This window comes from Natrix helvetica (genome assembly GCF_964273705.1).
Source record: "Natrix helvetica genome assembly, chromosome: 4".
NCBI lineage: Eukaryota > Metazoa > Chordata > Lepidosauria > Squamata > Natricidae > Natrix > Natrix helvetica.
Window position 1 is genome coordinate 139,695,100 of NC_138550.1, and position 16,158 is coordinate 139,711,257.

The 16,158-nt window shown below is 34.8% G+C and overlaps 1 protein-coding gene across 2 annotated transcripts; it reads right to left on the reverse strand.

The window, feature by feature from the left end:
• Positions 1 to 25: 25 nt before the first annotated feature.
• Positions 26 to 15,845, reverse strand: RMDN1 (regulator of microtubule dynamics 1). Of its 2 annotated transcripts, none has more exons than XM_081952447.1 (10): positions 15,631 to 15,845; positions 14,104 to 14,221; positions 12,357 to 12,444; positions 11,580 to 11,739; positions 10,576 to 10,665; positions 9,081 to 9,136; positions 7,044 to 7,131; positions 6,634 to 6,664; positions 4,928 to 5,061; positions 26 to 3,604 (listed from the first exon to the last, which is right to left on the reverse strand). In XM_081952447.1, exons 1-10 carry the CDS (start codon positions 15,703 to 15,705, stop codon positions 3,566 to 3,568), a joined length of 879 nt encoding a protein of 292 aa, XP_081808573.1. In that variant the 5' UTR covers positions 15,706 to 15,845; the 3' UTR covers positions 26 to 3,565. The 2 variants fall into 2 exon arrangements, with proteins under 2 accessions (XP_081808573.1, XP_081808572.1); XM_081952446.1 differs by lacking the exon at positions 15,631 to 15,845 and adding an exon at positions 15,421 to 15,624.
• Between the last annotated feature and the right edge of the window lie 313 nt (positions 15,846 to 16,158).

Below are 16,158 nucleotides of genomic sequence, written 5' to 3' on the forward strand. Positions count from 1 at the left end.
GCTTGGCTCAGTTCATTTTTTAAAAAAATTATGTATCCTTTAGCTAATTGCTGCTAAAGCAGTGATATTTTCTATGTCAGAAGCACCATAGGTTTGCTGATGACATCACCATTGCCTGGGGACATCCAATTGGGGGCTCCTTTTGTGTCCCCATGAAGTTACCCACTAAAGTGGTACCCATGAATCTATTCACTGTCACCCTCTTTTGAACTGCTGATTCAGGAGCTGAAGCATGTGACAGGAGCTCACCCCACCTCATAGCAGCAACAGGTCTCAAACGCAAGCACTGCTGATTGACAGCCCAGTGTTCTAACTTTGTGAGCACTGTGCTCCTTATATGTGCAGTCATGAAAGGAATACTTAAATCCAATTCCAACCATGAGAAGGGAAACTACTGAAGTTAAGAATTACAGCATGAGATATTAAAATATTTAGGTTCATGAACATTGATTTATGGACTATGAAGAGAAAAGGTATTTATTTAGCAATACCTTTCTATGTCTGGAAGATCGGAGGAAATGAGTAACATTTCAAACATTCCTCCCCCCTTCCCCCCAAAAAAAAAGTTTATGTCAAAGAGTTCAACAAATGTGCTATGGCCATTTTCCCATGCTGGGAAGACTAGGCAATGTGCATGTATTCTAAGTTTAGCAACGAGTGATTTTCATGAACAGTAACCCTAGTTGGAGTTTAGATTTCAATGACTGCAATGAAATTGACTTAAGTGCAAGTCATAGGTGCAGGGTATTACATACTTTTTTAAAAAAAAACAGAATATCTTATTTACTTTGCCATTTTTTGCACAATTCAGCAGACCTTGATTCACTGGCTGTTAAAGAAATCACACTATGATTTCTTATGATTTCCCAATAGCAAAGAAACAGTATTTTGCCTGCCAAGGAAGATAGACAGATTGCATCATATAATGTTTCATCACAATTAGCTATTCAAACTGATTAAGTTCAATTAGGAAATCCAAGTAGATAGGTATTCAACAGCTTACAGAAGCAATCTTCTCAAAAATATCCCTTCCAGCTCCACGAGATTGGCTAGTTTGTATATATTTTTGTAAAACAAGGATATACTAAAAATATTTCGGTATTTAAGAAAGGAGATATAAATGCTCTCTTTTGAAAATCAACACTGCTCATTAGAATTTATGTGGAAAATTTAGAATGGACCCAGATTCCCATGTATTGGATCTGTATGTTTTTGTGCATTTCTCAATTTCTATCTCCATCTCTCTAATACAAAGGCTCAAAAAGATGCCTTGGCTTCCCCAAGCAGTTTTATAAGAGAGAAAAAAGTAACTGATGCCTGAAAAAGATGTTACTAATGGGATAACCAAAGTGCACCTTGCTCGTTTTAATGAGCAAATGTTTTAATGGTTTGGCTTCTGTATTGCATTCATGAAACCCTTTGCAATATTCTAAAAAATAAGGCTTCCTATGAATAACAAACTATGTACCAATATCTTCCAAATATGCATTGGAACTCTGAAACTTGACTAAAAACGTAATTTAAAAAACAACAACACTATGGTTGTCCACTCATTCTCAATGACTCTCAGCGGCTTACAAAAATAAAAAACCAATATACAAATACTCTCCCCCCAAAAAACAATCTATAGCATTTCAAAAGGTTCACATAATTTTCTGACCTTTCATTCTCTAGGTGGTAAAGCATTCATTCCTTCAGTAACTGCACCCATTTCTCTGGCAGGAGAGAAACAGCCAAGAACCTGTGTGCTAAAATGGGGAGGGGAAGATGAAACAGAAATCAGATGCTCCTCCAAGCTTAAATTTCGAATTTGCAGGAAGGATTTCTCAGCTAATAAATCAGCATACAAGTAATACTGTACTGAACTTGTTCTAGAATAGAGAAAAGTTAATTGGTGTTAAATTTAATTTCTTTTACTTGTGATAAAAAGTTTCTTCTAATAAGAACTGCTGAGCCTTTTTTGTATATATTTTTCTACTGGTATGTCTTCTAAGGTGCTGTTAGTGATTTGAAGAGTTCTACATTTTTATTTATTTAGCAGCGTTTACAACTAGGTGCTAAAAGTAAAAAGCATTTTTCCAATTCTTTCAACAAAGGCAATTTCTATATAAGTTATGTCGCTGATTTGCCTTAGCTGATTTACATTCCCACAAAGAGGTAGAGAGGCTATTTTCCTAATCACTATATGGTCATGCTGTCCTCATTTTTTTTCCTTATATATTTTTTAATAATGTAACTATCAAACGTCAATATAAAAACATAGCAATATATAGGCACAGAGGCTTTGGGGATAGGAGCTTGAAACCTTCAGCTTTTAACATATAGGGTCAGCTCTTCTGCTATAAAAATATAAATTCATGATGAAAAGATTAACTTTTCACTATTTGATGCAGATACATTAACAGCACCCAAAATTTTTGAGTTACTCTCAGGACTAGGGTTTTTCATTTAAAAAAAAATTAAAGATTAATTATTTAGGTAGATATTAGTTATTTGCATGATTTAGAATTCATCATATTGAAATAAAGCATCTTATTTTTATAATAAAAGGATACGTCATCCTAGTTTTAAATCCTTGAGCTGATTTGCTCTCTGCTTATGACTTTACCTAACAGAAAGTAATACCAATCTATATAGTTTAATATTGTGTTTCAAGACTATTAGTCAAAAGCAATATTGTTTTTGATTTTTTCTCATATTTGTATTTGTTCATGGGGTTTTTGGTGTCTTTTTTATTTTAAACTTGTTGCAAATGAACAGTATTGTTTAAAATCAGAAAACAGATTATATCTCTAAGGAACTATGATTGAGATGTGAAAGGCAATAAGGAATCAATCTAAACCTTGCCAGAAAACAAAAAGCTCAAAAAATTATTCATATATTGGTTGCAAGTCAAAATGTAAGATAAGCACTACAGTGCTTAAAAATATCTTTACATGTTAAGGGTGAACAATAGCATTAGCAACAGCACTCATACTTATATGCACTTCATAGTGCTTTACAGCCTTCTCTAGATGGTTTAGAGAGTCAGCATGTTGGACCCAAACAATCTGGGTCCTTATTTTACCAACCTTGAAAAGAAGGAAGGCAGAGTCAACCTTCAGCCCATCAGGATTGAACTCCCGGCTCCATACACTGTGCCACCACACCTCTTATAACAATATCTTAACAAATTATCCTTTGACATAGGAAAGCAAGCATATTCTATCCTACTAAATTCTCCAAAACAAAAACAGTAGAGTTATCCAAATGAACTATCTAAAACCATGCCAGAAAATGACTTAAAATAACAGTTTAAACAATAAAAGTAGGGATTAAAATTAAAAGCTATTATTTCTGAATACTTGTAAATTTCATAATTGTTTCCTGATTTTTCTCTCTGCCTTCTGGACAAAAAATACATTTTTATACAGATGGATTAATAGATGTAGATGGAAATGTCAATAAAATCTGGAATTTATTCTTTTCTAAAAATTCTTCATATACCAATTTGAACCACAATATAACTGTTTATCTTTCTCTTTAGTTTCTTAGTTCATTAGTTCAGATATTTTGAGAAATCATGTCATATAGAATTTAATATTTCCAAAGCTTCTTTTTGTACCTGAAACAATAGAAGTGAAAAAAAAATATTGTTTGACACAGCATGCAAATCATGGCGAAATAGTTGTATTAATGCACTCGTCTGCTAATTTGCCTTTGATTATTTTTTATGAAAATAGAAAATCTACACAGACATTGATTTCCAAGATTAGATCAGATAGAAACTGGTGCAGTGTAAAGTGGCCTCCCTCTGGAAATCAGAGTGGTTCTCTCTCTCCTGCTTTTGCACCTGATCTTAAAAGCCAGGCTTTTTTGCTGAGCCCTCCCCAGTTTGATTTAATAGTACCATCTTAAAAAAAACAACCTTGTATTTATTTTGTATGGGGTTTTGGGCTGCATTTCTTTTTAACGTGAACAGCAAAGAGGTTGTCTTTATTGCACTGGTATACAAAGATATTAAACAAACAAACAATATTGGGCTCTGAACTTCCACTGAGAGAGTTGGCTTCAAGTTTCTGCTTAGTTACAAATCTGAGTCAATAATCATTGCTTAAACCAATTTACCTCAGGGCGGCTATAAATTAAAACTGATAAGCCAAGCTCCAGATAAAATTCTCACAAGTACAGTGGAACCCAACCAGAGTACCGTTATCAAAATTTATAAAATCATTTTCAACCCATTCAAAGCCTGAAAAAGGGACAGAAAGAAATCTACAGGAAATTCCTCTATTCCCGTGATCGCGAACCTTTTTGGCACCAAGTGCCCAAACTGGAATGCGCACATGCCAGACTGCTGGAAACCCAAAGACCAGCATGCACACCAGTCAGCTTGTCTTTGGGTTTCTGGCGCTCACGAAGACCCGCTGGCTGGCGCATGCGCATGCCAGAAACCAGAAGAGCAGCTGGCGACAGCACCCATGCCCAGAGATTCACCACCACGGCTCTATTCCAAACGTCCATTTTAAAATTTAGTTTCGATGAAAAACATTGACAATGCTTAATAACAATATTCATATTATGCCAGATCTAACATTTCTATAATCATTTGATAGTCTGTCAGCATCTAACATTTCATAACAAAATTATGAATTATTTCAATATACATTTTCAAGATTTGTTTCTTTAGATAAATAATTTATTAAATTTAGATGCTGTCCATGTCCAGTTCGCAATGACTCAGTTGATTACTCTCAACAAAGATCATGTTGGCTGGTTAGTTCTGAAAGTGGAACAATTTATTACCAAGATTGGGGAACACGGCTTTAGGCTAAAATGTGAGGCTAATGACAGCATTGATAGGCTTTCAGTATGTGTTCTAGCACAAGAATACTTGAAAATGTATTTTCTAGATCCATATACATATCTTGCTGTGAAAGTAACTTACCTGCTTATCTTCCTCTGTATGTGGTAGCCGATCTCTAGCTTTTGTTAGCCAGAGAAGGGCCATCTTTTTATTATTTAATTTCATGCAAGTCTTTCCCAAGAACAGCAAGTTTTTACTATAGAAATTTGGTTCAACTACACAGAAATGAAAACAAACAAAAAACTTCTGGTTTTTAATTTATAATGTACAGCTTATTTATTTCTAATATTTTAAAAAGTTAAGCATAATCTCAGTACATATATAAAAAAAAAGATAATGTACATTTTGCTGAGTGGTAAAGGATTTTTGTTTCTATCTGCACTGTAATGTTTTTATTTCAGATCGACATTATATGTGTATATGTGTGTGTGTGTGTTGCATTTGTGCTGATAAATAAATAAGTTTGTATGGATAAAAATAAATTTATCAGCACAAATGCAACACAAATATAACAAAGGCAACATAAAAAATGGCTTTCTGCCTGGATGGCTCCTAGGGTAAGTCGAAAAACAGAAAAGGGAACAGTATGCTCCCTCCCATATTTGGGCATACCAGGGGTTGTGACACCATACATACATATTTACCTCTCATCAGCTAGCCATACCCTTACTGGGAATTGAACCTGGGCTGTATTACATATCAGGCAGTTGTATTAGCCACTAAACCACAGGCTCTGCTCCTTTATCAGCCCAGGTTCAATTCTCAGTAAGGGTATGGCTAGCTGATGAGAGCTAAATAGCCTGAAATAGATCTATACTAGTCTCCCTTTATTTATCGGCACAAATGTGTATATATATTTCCATCATATATATATGAGAATTTCCATCATATATATATATATATATATATATATATATATATATATATATATATATATATATATATATATATATATATATATATATATATATATATATATATGATGGAAATTCTCAATATGAAAATCACTTCAATATACATCTTTATTATGCAAATTCTGATGATGTTCGTTTATAACTAAAATATTTCACATTCCTCTTCTGAGAAACACAATGTATAAACAAGTGGTGTTAATTTTAATCTTCTCATAATCAATAGAAACATTTTAATAAATATGTTTGTTCTAACAACTAATAACATGCTCTCAAGGTAATTTTAACATACAATTCCTTTAGCATCCCTATTGAAAGAATATTAAATAGTGTATTGAATAGTGTAATTAAAAAGTTGCATACTCAGTTCTCAGTTTCACTACTGAAACTATGGATTATCCAATTTATAATTTGGTATCTCTCGAATGACTAGAGATTCTATTTTTTTCATTCTACATTGATACCTCAGTAGATATTAGATAGAGCTGAAGGGAATTTGAAGAACTTTCATGTACCTATATCCTTGTTTCAAGTAATACTATAAATCAGGGGTCCTCAACCAGTGGCCCGTGGCCCACTAGTGGGCTGTGTTTGCAACTGGAGCGTGGAAACTGCTAGTGAGGGCACCCACACTATTGTCACGTGAGCATGCTCCATTTGTGTGAGCAGAAGGTGTACGTGCATGCTCCTTGTGGAAATGGAGTTGTGTTCACACATGCTTGTCAACCACTTCTTCAAACCATCCCCTCCCTCAGCAAAGTCGGAAACGCTGGGGGACTCTGCTATAAATAATTTACGCTTTCATATAGTATCTAACACATTTTAATTTTGATTTCAGTTAGGTTGTCACACAATGTGCTTTCTTACATAACTTACCATTTTCAGCCTTTTCAAAGTACTGTAATGCCTAGGAGACATTAGCATTAAAATTAGAGGAATGCTATTAATTTAAATCCTTCCAGTAAAAATAAAAATACTTCAATAACTGCAATGTAACGTGTTTTCTAAGGGAAAACACAAAAGGGAATGCTATATGCTGTATAGGTTATATTCAAGGATATATTTATTTACAAATGTAATCAATCTTATGTATTTTATGAAATAGCTGGTATTCATTTAGTAGATGGTATATTTATTTTTCAGAATCTCAAGTTTTATCCAAAAATCTATTGCCTGACACGATAGCCTCATAGCTTATAAAGACTGACTTTTCAATCTCTTTTTTCCCAATGTTTTAAAGGATAATATACTTAAAAAGTTATAGAAAATACTAATGGGACACATACTTCTTCATAGGTAGAGCTGGGTGGTGTTGAGAATAAAATAGCAGCTATGTTCCTCTGATACCATGGCATATCAGCAAATGTGTAACACCTGTAACATATGAAAAATGTATTTATTAAATATGTCTTCTAAGATCACAATATTTAAAATCACATAACTAGAGGAGGCCAGTGAATTCTAACTTTAACCCAGCTCTAGAATGATGTATGCTTAACTATTACACTTCCAAATCACTGCCAAAAAACTAGAGAAAGCTGTAAGTTAAATGCCATTTAAGTGTAGAAAGGCCTCACTGGCTAGTTTTTTCTGTATGAACACTAGTTTTTGATTCACAAAGATATTATGACTTGGCTAGTCAGATAAGTATATAAATATTTACTCTGAAGTGATTTTGAGAGTAGGGAGAGTAAGCCAAACACATTCTCTTCTGGGTCTATGCTATGCTCAGTTGGTAAGTTATAAGAATAGGACAGTTCAGCTTCTCAGTGGAGAAGGAAGTGCAGCTTCAAAGGCGGCATAGAGTGTTAGAAACCTCCATGGACAACATGTCAAGATTAGAAGAAACTGATAAATGAAAGATCAGGCTGGCAGTTAACATACAACAGTGGCTAAAATAAACTAGCCATTTGAATAATTGTTGAAGACAGAATCATTATTCTGTCCAGATTAAAAGTGGCTGGTAGATGGATTGAAGAGTTAATTAAGATTTATGGGATGCTGGCTCACATTAGGATAAGACTCACCGAAGCATTCAAGAATTGCTGAAGAAAAGTGCCAAAGAGGAACAAATTTGTAACTAATTTTGTTTTAATTATTGTGATATAATTTGCCTCCAGGGGTCAACTGAATTGAGATGGGCAGCTATAGAAATTGAATAAATAAATAAAGATATGCTCACTTAAGAATGCTTTAAGAACAAATGCAAGTCTAGGGAAAAATACTTGGAAGTGCGCAGGACTATGCTCAGAGAAGCTGAGAGAGATTCATTCATGAAAGAATGTTAAAACTGAAATGTAAAAGTCTTAATTTACTCAGATAAGGCTTGGCCAATACTCAAACTGCTAATAATATGACTAACATGTCAAAGCCTGTATCTCTTTTATTGCATGCTATTTGGTCCTGTTTAAGACAAGAATATTCATCATTGTGTTTGCAGATCTTTTAAGATGACGTGTTACCTAGTTTGGAGCTTCTCAACATTAGGGAAGAAAATAAGACTTTTTTTAATTAAAAAAAGGTTTGGGGAAAATGTTGCCACCTAGGATATAAATCAGTCAATAACTTATCACGAGAGACAAGACATGATACTTGATTAGGAAAGTAAATATTAATGAATAATAAATGCAATCTCTAACCATTAGGTAAAAACTGGAATGGGAAAACATGATCCTCCAAATACTATCATATACAAGTTTCTGATCTATTATTGTCATGTTAGTTAGCGCTAACAAAAGTTGAAATTTAGTAATCACTGAAGGACAGATCAATGAATCAAGTTACAGTGGGAATGAATGTACCATTAAGACCTGAAGGACTAAGTGAGGGAGATTGTCATGGAGAAAATGTACGTGGTTGTTAAGAATTGTTATCTATGTGGTTGTTAAGAGTTGTCACTGATTGAGGGCACATAATAAAATATCAAAAGAGCCATACGCTGCTTATCGAATTAAATTATTCAGGGATCAAATATAAAAAAAAATTTCTCCTTGATGTATCTTCTAAATAATGACTGAGAAACTGAGAAACCACTAAATCAATATGCTTAACAGAGTAGAGTGGGAAGGGGTAAATTTGGTGTTTAATTAGAAGGAAATGAGGATAAATCAAATGCAAATACAATGTTTTTAAAAGACAACTAGTAGAGACATATTTCTGAAATGTATATATAATGTTATGTAAGACAATGCTGATAGGGTAGTTCATTTGTTCAGAAACATATTGCTAAATATTAAAAGCATTGTGTAATTACTTCACATTCCACATATCAGGTAAAAATGTTGGCATTTCAAATATAATTTTGTTTAGAAAGATCATCTTACCAAATGCCCATAAGATGAAGTGAAGTAGCATCCTTTGGATTCAGATCAATTGCTTTCTGTTAAAAACAAAGCAAAAGCATTTCTTTATCATTGTTTAATATTTACCTCCATAGCTCCTACCTTTCCACTTACCTAATTCTTAGCAACAATGAAATTACATCATTGCATATTTTTGTCTGAAAAAATAAATGAATTTCATATGGTCTAGGGAGAAATATCCTTAATATTTAGTCCACATGTCTATGGTTTGTATAGTTCAGATGTACATCCTGATGGTTGAAAGCTACCATTAAGTCCTCTAGCATCGAACTTTCTCTGTTCAAGCTCCCAAAACTATATTTGAAAACATAAATATCCTGAAACATGTAGTTGAAGGAAAAAGGAAATACCAAAGAAATTATAATTAGGAATGTGCAATATTCAACAGGTGCTCACTAGGATTTATATCTGACCCTCCAACAACTTAATTCAAGTATTTCAGGGTGGTTTGTGTATTCTCAGAAGTACATCTTCCAAAAGAGAATGTGGTTTATTATATTCTTGATACCATAGGAACACTCCAGGATGAAAATTGAAACAATTGTATACCTAACTTATTTATCCACTTTGGAAGAGCTTATTAACAAGGACACAAGTAATTTCCTATCTCATAGAGTTTACTTTAACTATTATGTACTTTAAGAGAAATAGACCACAAAAGAGTTCTAATGCAGGAAAAGGTCAAGACCTTTAGAAATAGTGAATTTTTAAAATGTGTAATATGGCCGAGCTACAGTGAACAGAATGCAAGCTATACATGAACATCATTTAAACCATGGATTAAAGGGTGAAAATGGCCAAATAAACTGAAATAAATTGAGTTAGTGAACCTTTTCTGCTCTATATTTTAAAAGTTAATGAAATGTTAATTTCCTACTTCATATAATGACACACTGAAAAGTTTAAACTGCTCTTTGTGTTTGTTATTTCAACACCCCCTTAAACAAAGAAGTTTAACTACACTGAAAAGGATAAAAATGCAAAATCAAATGGTAGAGTACAGAAGCCTTCAAGTTTCTGGGACTAGAACTGTGTCCCTCAGCAAGCATGCAGCAAACATAAATTACTGCCTCTGAAAAAAGAATGGCAAGACTTCTGAAACATGAAGGACTACCATTCTAAACTCATGCCTACCATGACTTTTCAGAGACAACGAATTACCCTTCTTTGGTTTCTTAATACTTAAATGTATCCAATGTAGGCTTCAAAAATGTTACATATTTTATAATATTTTTCTTACAAAAATGTAATATGTTACACAAAATCCATTAAAATATTTTTAAGCATTCCTTATTAATAAAAACAATGAGACCAATGATTCATATGTAATTCAACAATTAAAAACACTTCAGTTTCTAATTTATTCTTCATCATAAATTGCTCTTCCCTATGTTCAGATTTGTGTGGCAGAGGACACAAGTTAATATTAATACAAAAGTTAATAACTTTGAAATACCTGAAAATGTTCCTTAATAACAAAAGCACTAGAGATTTTGTTCTTTATTCCTTCATAATCTCCCACATCACTGAGGCATATTGCATACCACTAATAAAATGAATGAAACAGGTTACTTAGCAATATGAAATGTTTAGGGATTACATTATTATCATATTGTCAATAAATACAGTTCTAACCATACTACACAAAGATTTGTTATTTTAAGCTTCAGTCAACAGGGAATGCTAGGTGTTTAATGGTCTAAAGTGAACTATAGTTAACACTAAATGAATGGCATACAATTTCTTACAAGGCCAAGCTGAAGGAGGTTTTAAACCAAGTTGAGATTACATAAAAGTCCTGAGAGAATAATTTTGGAAGAGTGAAGAAGAAACTTTCCCACATCCTACATTCAGACAGGGCTCTGAAAAAATAGACATTTAAAAGAAATTCTATGTTAATGTCTAGACAGGTTCATACTCAAACAGGACATTACTAGCTATAACTGTCTAAGCCAACCTAGGCTTTTAAAATTAAGATTTGAACTAAAAAATAACTGGCAATAACTTAATTCAATTACACTTCTATAATTTATCTTACACTATGCAACACTTTTGTTTTAAAAGCAAAAGGGTGCTGCGGAGCATGCAGGGACACCCACGTTATATGTAGCTTCATCTTTTAAAGCAACTGAATCTTTACTTGAGACCACACAGCTACTTCTGCATTGTTTTGCCTTTAAATATGCTTTGGTATGGATCACTCATTGCAATATTTTCAATATTGTATCTACTTTAAAGTGATCAAGTCAGTAGAAATATTACTGCAGCTAGAGTTTCTGGAACATTCTGGTTTCAATTCATTTGGTAGGCTGGTTTGAAATTATAATTGCTATATACTAATTAAATGAATTGAATATGAGTTTGTCATTTAAGATATGAAGGAACTGTTGCAATTTTCCTTTCAAATTCCTAAACTCAGAAATGAGCCACTACAAAATGTAAATTATTTGTTTATCTGACCTTGTGTACGCTATAACAAGTGCTGTCTTTCTCAAGTGCCTTCTTTGCATAATCAAGGGCTTCATAAGCCAGCAGCTTCTTTTTTTCTGCTGAAGTTTGACTAAGATGAGCAAGGTCTCGCAAAGCTCGTGCCAGACGCCATAACACTTGTGCATTTTCACTACATATTAACATATATAATAGAATATATTGATTATGATGTACCATAGTAAGGTATCAATGTAAAGACATATTTATTATACTTTTAACTACCAAACAGTTCTATGGGATAATTTTATATAAAACAATATAAAGGTAGCTTAATAATAACACATCACTGCATGACACTAATAATTTTAACTGAGTATTTTACGGTGAACTATATCTAGTGAAAGTAGAGGTACTCTACAAGTGTAATCAACTCCAAAAATTAAAGGTGGGCATATTCAAATTTACCCAAAGAGAATGTTTTTATGAACCATACATTCCCAATCTGCTAAATGCATTAAAAAAATGATCTTAGAACTTCAAACTGTTTTATAGCTCATTATAGTTATTATAGTGTCATGTACTGATGTGTTAATATTTTATTTTGAGTGTTTTCTTTTCCACTGAAAGCAATTAGAAGAAAAAGTTGTTTTTTAAATGAAAGTAAAAGGATTTAAAAGGTCCATTATAATGTATTCTAAAATTCTGATTTCAACTCTTCCGTCTACAGTATCTAGTGATTTTGTATCATTGCTGTGCGCTTTATGCCAACCTCAGTCCATTAGAGCATGCCGAAACAGCATACTGTACCTGTTTTTGTGTTCACTCAGCAACTGATAAAGCTTTTCAGTTTCTCCACTTCCATAGAGATAGTCTGCTTGATCTAGGATTTCACTAACTTATGATATAATAAAACAAGAATTCAGTGAATCTGCCCATTTGTGAAGCAGGTATTACTTAATAGAAAAATAATTCATAATGCACACAGACTTACTAATATTACAAGTCAGGAATAGACGACAGTTTTAATAGAAATAACATCATGATAGTCAAAACACATTTCTTTCTATCAACAGCTCTATATGGTACTGTTAGACTGACTCTATTAACAGGAACTGTTTCCAACAATTACCCCTCTTTTTGAGCCAGTGTCAAAGAGATTTAAGATTACAAGATAAAACACTGATCTAGTCTAATCTTTCCCAATTTATGTCCTCTTAGATAAGTTAGATGAGTTTTACTGGCACAAAAAACCCAAAGGATGTACGTCATATAAGTATTAGACGATATATAAAAGGACAAAGTCAGCCAGAGAAGGAATATGTTAATATGTTAAATATTATTTTATGTAAGTATTTACAAAAATATAAACTTTGTAAACAAATAAAATATGCAAAATCCAATTTATATGCATTGGCAGCAAATTCTGTATACAGTATAGATACATATGCCCATCTTCATCTCAATAATCATTTTATGGCTGAGCTTCCATCTCAATATTTTTCTATGTAAAGTCCTTCTATTTGATTACTTTAAATATACAACTAATTCCTGAGCTCTTTGTTTAAGAGCTCTCATAGAAAGCATACAAAATTATAGTCCGCAACATTATTTGCAGTTTCCAAGATCTCCTGAAGATGGGTCCAATATTTTCCAACTATCTTCTTCGGTATAGGGTATGATGAGTAAAATGGATTCCTTAAACCTTCAGGGTTTTAAAATACTGATTGAAATAATAATTCTTTTTTCATTTTAGAGAACAAAATTAAAATCTAAGTATTTGCAAGGCTGAATATATGGATTTTTCTTCATTGAGTCACTTCGGTGCTAGGCCTCTTTATATTCCCCATAGGATCACATAACTTTAATCTTGTTACCCTTTTATTGGACACTGAAGGCCTGGCTTTTCCTCCAGGCCTTAGGTAAGGTGGAGTAGGAGTCACCATGTGTTTTCTATTGAGGTATGTTGTTTCCCTGGTTATCACATTGTTTTGTATGGTATTGTATTATAAAAGGGGTGTCAAACTGGGTTTCTTCGAGGGCCAGCTCAGCATTGCAGTTCTCCTCTGGTAGGGCCTGCTTGGGGGGGGGGGGGGGGAGATGGGATGGATGCCTCCTGCAGCACCCTGCCGACCAAAACGGGCTGCTGGGGGGGAACGCAGAGTGCTGCAGGCCATCCAAGCCAAAAATGGGGTGCAGGGGAGGGGGAGTATGTGCCCCTCACCATGCCCCATTTTGACTGCCAGAGGCACCTCAGGCTGGTGTTTTGCTATTTCCAGGCTAGCACTGCAGGTCAGAATTAAACACTCACAGGCTGGATCCTGACATCCAGCCTTAAATTTGACATCCCTATACTATATAATCTGTATCCCACTAGAATTCTATTGAGTTGTATGGCTTCACAAATTTGACCTATAAAGGGATAACAGAGATAAAAAAAACAAGCAAAAAATAAGCAGCCATACTTAATCCTTCCTCTAAAAAAAATCAGATTATATTTTAGGAATGGAGGATTGGATTTGACAACCGTACATTTTTAGAAAAAAACAATTCTTACCTTTCACATCAGCACGAACCATAGCAGACCGAGAGATTACTAGATAAATGTTGTATCCCAGGTAGGACAATGCTGAGAATATAAACCCTCTTCTGAAAATTCTAGATTTTTGAAATGCCTAATAAAAAAATCAATATAACTATTTATAAATCTGATACCATTTTTTTTTAATCTAAGCATAGATGTTCACAAAGTGGCTAAAGGTGGCATTTCTGGACTTTCTGGCTTTTCTTCGAAGACAGTTTGCTTCTCATCCAAGAAGCTTCTTCAGCTCTGAAGAAAAGTCTTCAAAGAAAAATCAGAAAGTCCAGTTGCCTCTTGAAAAAGCACCTTTGGGACAACCATGAACCTGGATGACTGAGAATCTCCACAGACACCCCCAAAATGCCATACATTTTTTCTCAAAGAAAAAGCACCTTTGGCACAACCATGAACCTGGATGACTGAGAATCTCCACAGACACCTGCAAAATGCCATACATTTTTTCTTAAAGAGAAATGATAGGTCTATTAACCTAATTTTTCAGATTTTCCTACTCAGCAAATTAGAAGGTCAGATTAATAGAGTTGGAAGGGTCCTTGTAGGTCATCTAGCCGAAACTCCCTGCCCAAGCAGGAGACCCTACACCATTTCTGACAAATGACAGTCCAATCTCTTCTTGAAAGCCTCCAGTGATGAAGCTCCCACAACCTCTGAAGGAAACTTCTGCTCCATTGGTTAATTGCGCTCACTTTCAGAAAATTTCTCTTAATTTTCAGGTTGAATCTCTCCTTGTTCAGTTTCCATCCATTATTCTTTGTCTGGCTCATGATGGTTGTCCCAAAAGTGCTTCTTCAAGAGGTTAACATAGGACCGTTTCATCCACTGAAATTCAGCCTGTCTTCTGCATTCACCCCATGGGAGGCTGCTGAGAATCATCCCCCCTCATGAAAGGATTGGGGCGCTGGAGGATCCTATTCAGTGGTAACTGACCCCAAGATATGGGATATTGAAGAAGGTCGAAGAAGAGTAGCGCTTAAAGATGAAGGAGTAATTCATACGGGGAAGAAGACCAGGGTAGATTAAAAAAAACATTTAAGAGAGCCGTGCTTTTCTTTTTCTTTTTTAAAAAAAAAAAAACCAGTTTCTATTTTCAGTGTCACAAAAATTGAGAAATTTGTGCTACAAGAACTGATGTCCCCATCCCCAAATTGGAGCCCAAAAAGAGAGTCGTGCTTTCCAATCAAACCAAGACCATCATTTTCTCCTATGCCAGAACAAACTCGGGCCCTGCACAGGCGAGGATAAAAGGGGCTGCGCCTATAACAACAGTCATACCTCGACTCCTCTTTTTCCTCCATGGCCTGAAGAAAATTGACGGCTGCCGCCGGATTTTATTCTTGGAGCCTCGCAAAAGAAACGGGTCTCCAGGAAAGAGCAACTTCGAAGCCAATGTCGCACCGCCACCCTCCCCAGCGCCATGACAAGAAACCTTTCCTTGCTATTTTTTCCCCAACACCGACAAAATCACCCTTTCCTCGCATTTACCGGAAACAGGAACTGCCTGTTCAACTCTTCCACAGCCTTTTCGCATGTCTGTGATCCACGCCGGAAAAGCCCCATGTCCCCTTTCTGAAGAAGTCCGGAAGGAACAAGGTCCGAGCAGCATTCGTTCCGTTCTTCCTTGGCAACCGTGATTTCTCAAAGCATCCCATCCACCGCCCTCTTGGCTTTTCCCTGAGGACTTAAGTTGGTTTTTTTTTCAACTGGCAGGGGAATTCTGGGAGTTGAAGTCTAAGACGTCTTAAAGTGACCCAGTTTGAAAAAATCAGACTTCATTTCACTGACTTTCCACGCTCGGACAAGCCCAGTTGCCAGAGTTCTGTCACGTGATCCCTGTCATTTTCAGGAGAAGCATCCCACAAAATTTTGGTTAGTCTAGGAATCTTAAAAAGACAACAACAACAACCAACCACCTTTACGGTGGTTTATAGACGCAAAACAGAGCGCATGCGCCTTTGGGTGCCAACAACTGGAAGGCTTTCCACGTTGGGAAAACTGCTTGGATTACACAAT

Coding starts and splice junctions, on each gene's coding strand:
- RMDN1 (XM_081952446.1), bottom strand. CDS start 15,564: ATGGCGCTGGGGAGGGTGGCGGTGCGACATTGGCTTCGAAGTTGCTCT. Junction 7,132..9,080: donor CTTCATCTTATGGGCATTTG/GTAAGATGATCT, acceptor CATATGTTACAG/GTGTTACACATTTGCTGATA. Junction 6,665..7,043: donor CCAGCTCTACCTATGAAGAA/GTATGTGTCCCA, acceptor AATGTCTCCTAG/GCATTACAGTACTTTGAAAA.